Below are 928 nucleotides of genomic sequence, written 5' to 3' on the forward strand. Positions count from 1 at the left end.
CAAGGGGTCCCCCTCCCCCCCCGTTACCTGAGGCACGGTGTAGGGCGAGGGGTTCATGAACTCGCTGAGGTCGATCATGCACTCGCGCTCGTCCTGGGAGACGTGGATGGACTGGATGGGGGGGAAGCGGGGGGAGGCATCCCGAAAATCGCCGCTGCACCAGGCTCAGGTTGGCCCTCTCCACAAAGACCTTGGGAGGAAGGAGAGCCTCAGGGATCGTCCCGCAGTGCCGACGGGCACGGGGGCCAGGGCAGCACGCAGGGGTAGGGAGGCAGGAGGGCAGGAGCACGGGGCAGATGGGCCATCTGCAGAACAGCCTGTTCGACATCCACCCGGGTTTGTGAGCCCAGTGGGGTGCAGGATGATGCTGGGGTGACCACAGCACAGCACGGCAGCCTCCCCATCTCTCTGGGTGAGCTGAGGGAGATGAGGACAGGCTGAGGGCACTGGGATTGTTCAGCCTGGAGAAGAGAAGACTCTGGGGGGACCTCATAACTGCCTTCCAGTACCTGAAGGGAACCTACAAGAAGGCTGGAGGGGGACGTTTCACAAGAGTGTCCAGCAACAAGACAAGGGGAAATGGTTGTAAACTGAAGGAAAGTAGGTTTAGACTAGAATTTAGTAATCTCCCATGGCATGGAGGCTGGATTAGATAATCTCTATCATTCCTTCCAGCCTAAGCCATTCTGTGATTCTATGAAACTGTCTGAAGTTTGCCCTGTTTTGTGAGGTGTCCCTGCCCAGGGCAGGGAGGTTGGATCAGACGATCTCTAAAGTCCCTTCCAGCCTAAACCATCCTATGACAGGGACCCCCAGGCCAGCTCCTCCCAAGCAAGGCAGGCAGCAAGGGGCCTGAGGCAGCAGTGGGACAAGGGCACCACAGCTCAGACACCGCTCCAGGCAGCATCACCCACCTTGTGCTTCAGCA

At 58.9% G+C, this 928-nt stretch overlaps 1 protein-coding gene across 1 annotated transcript in view; it reads right to left on the reverse strand.

Annotated features, from left to right (window-relative positions):
• Positions 1-27: 27 nt before the first annotated feature.
• Positions 28-928, reverse strand: part of CLCN7 (chloride channel, voltage-sensitive 7) — a gene marked incomplete at both ends in the record, with an annotated part of 9,972 nt that continues 9,071 nt past the window's right edge. The window contains 2 exon segments of the mRNA XM_008945319.1: positions 28-151; positions 153-243. Of these exon segments, the coding sequence (XP_008943567.1) occupies positions 28-151; positions 153-243 (215 nt within the window).

The sequence above is a fragment of the Merops nubicus genome, unplaced genomic scaffold (assembly GCF_000691845.1).
Source record: "Merops nubicus isolate BGI_N331 unplaced genomic scaffold, ASM69184v1 scaffold31158, whole genome shotgun sequence".
Lineage (NCBI taxonomy): Eukaryota > Metazoa > Chordata > Aves > Coraciiformes > Meropidae > Merops > Merops nubicus.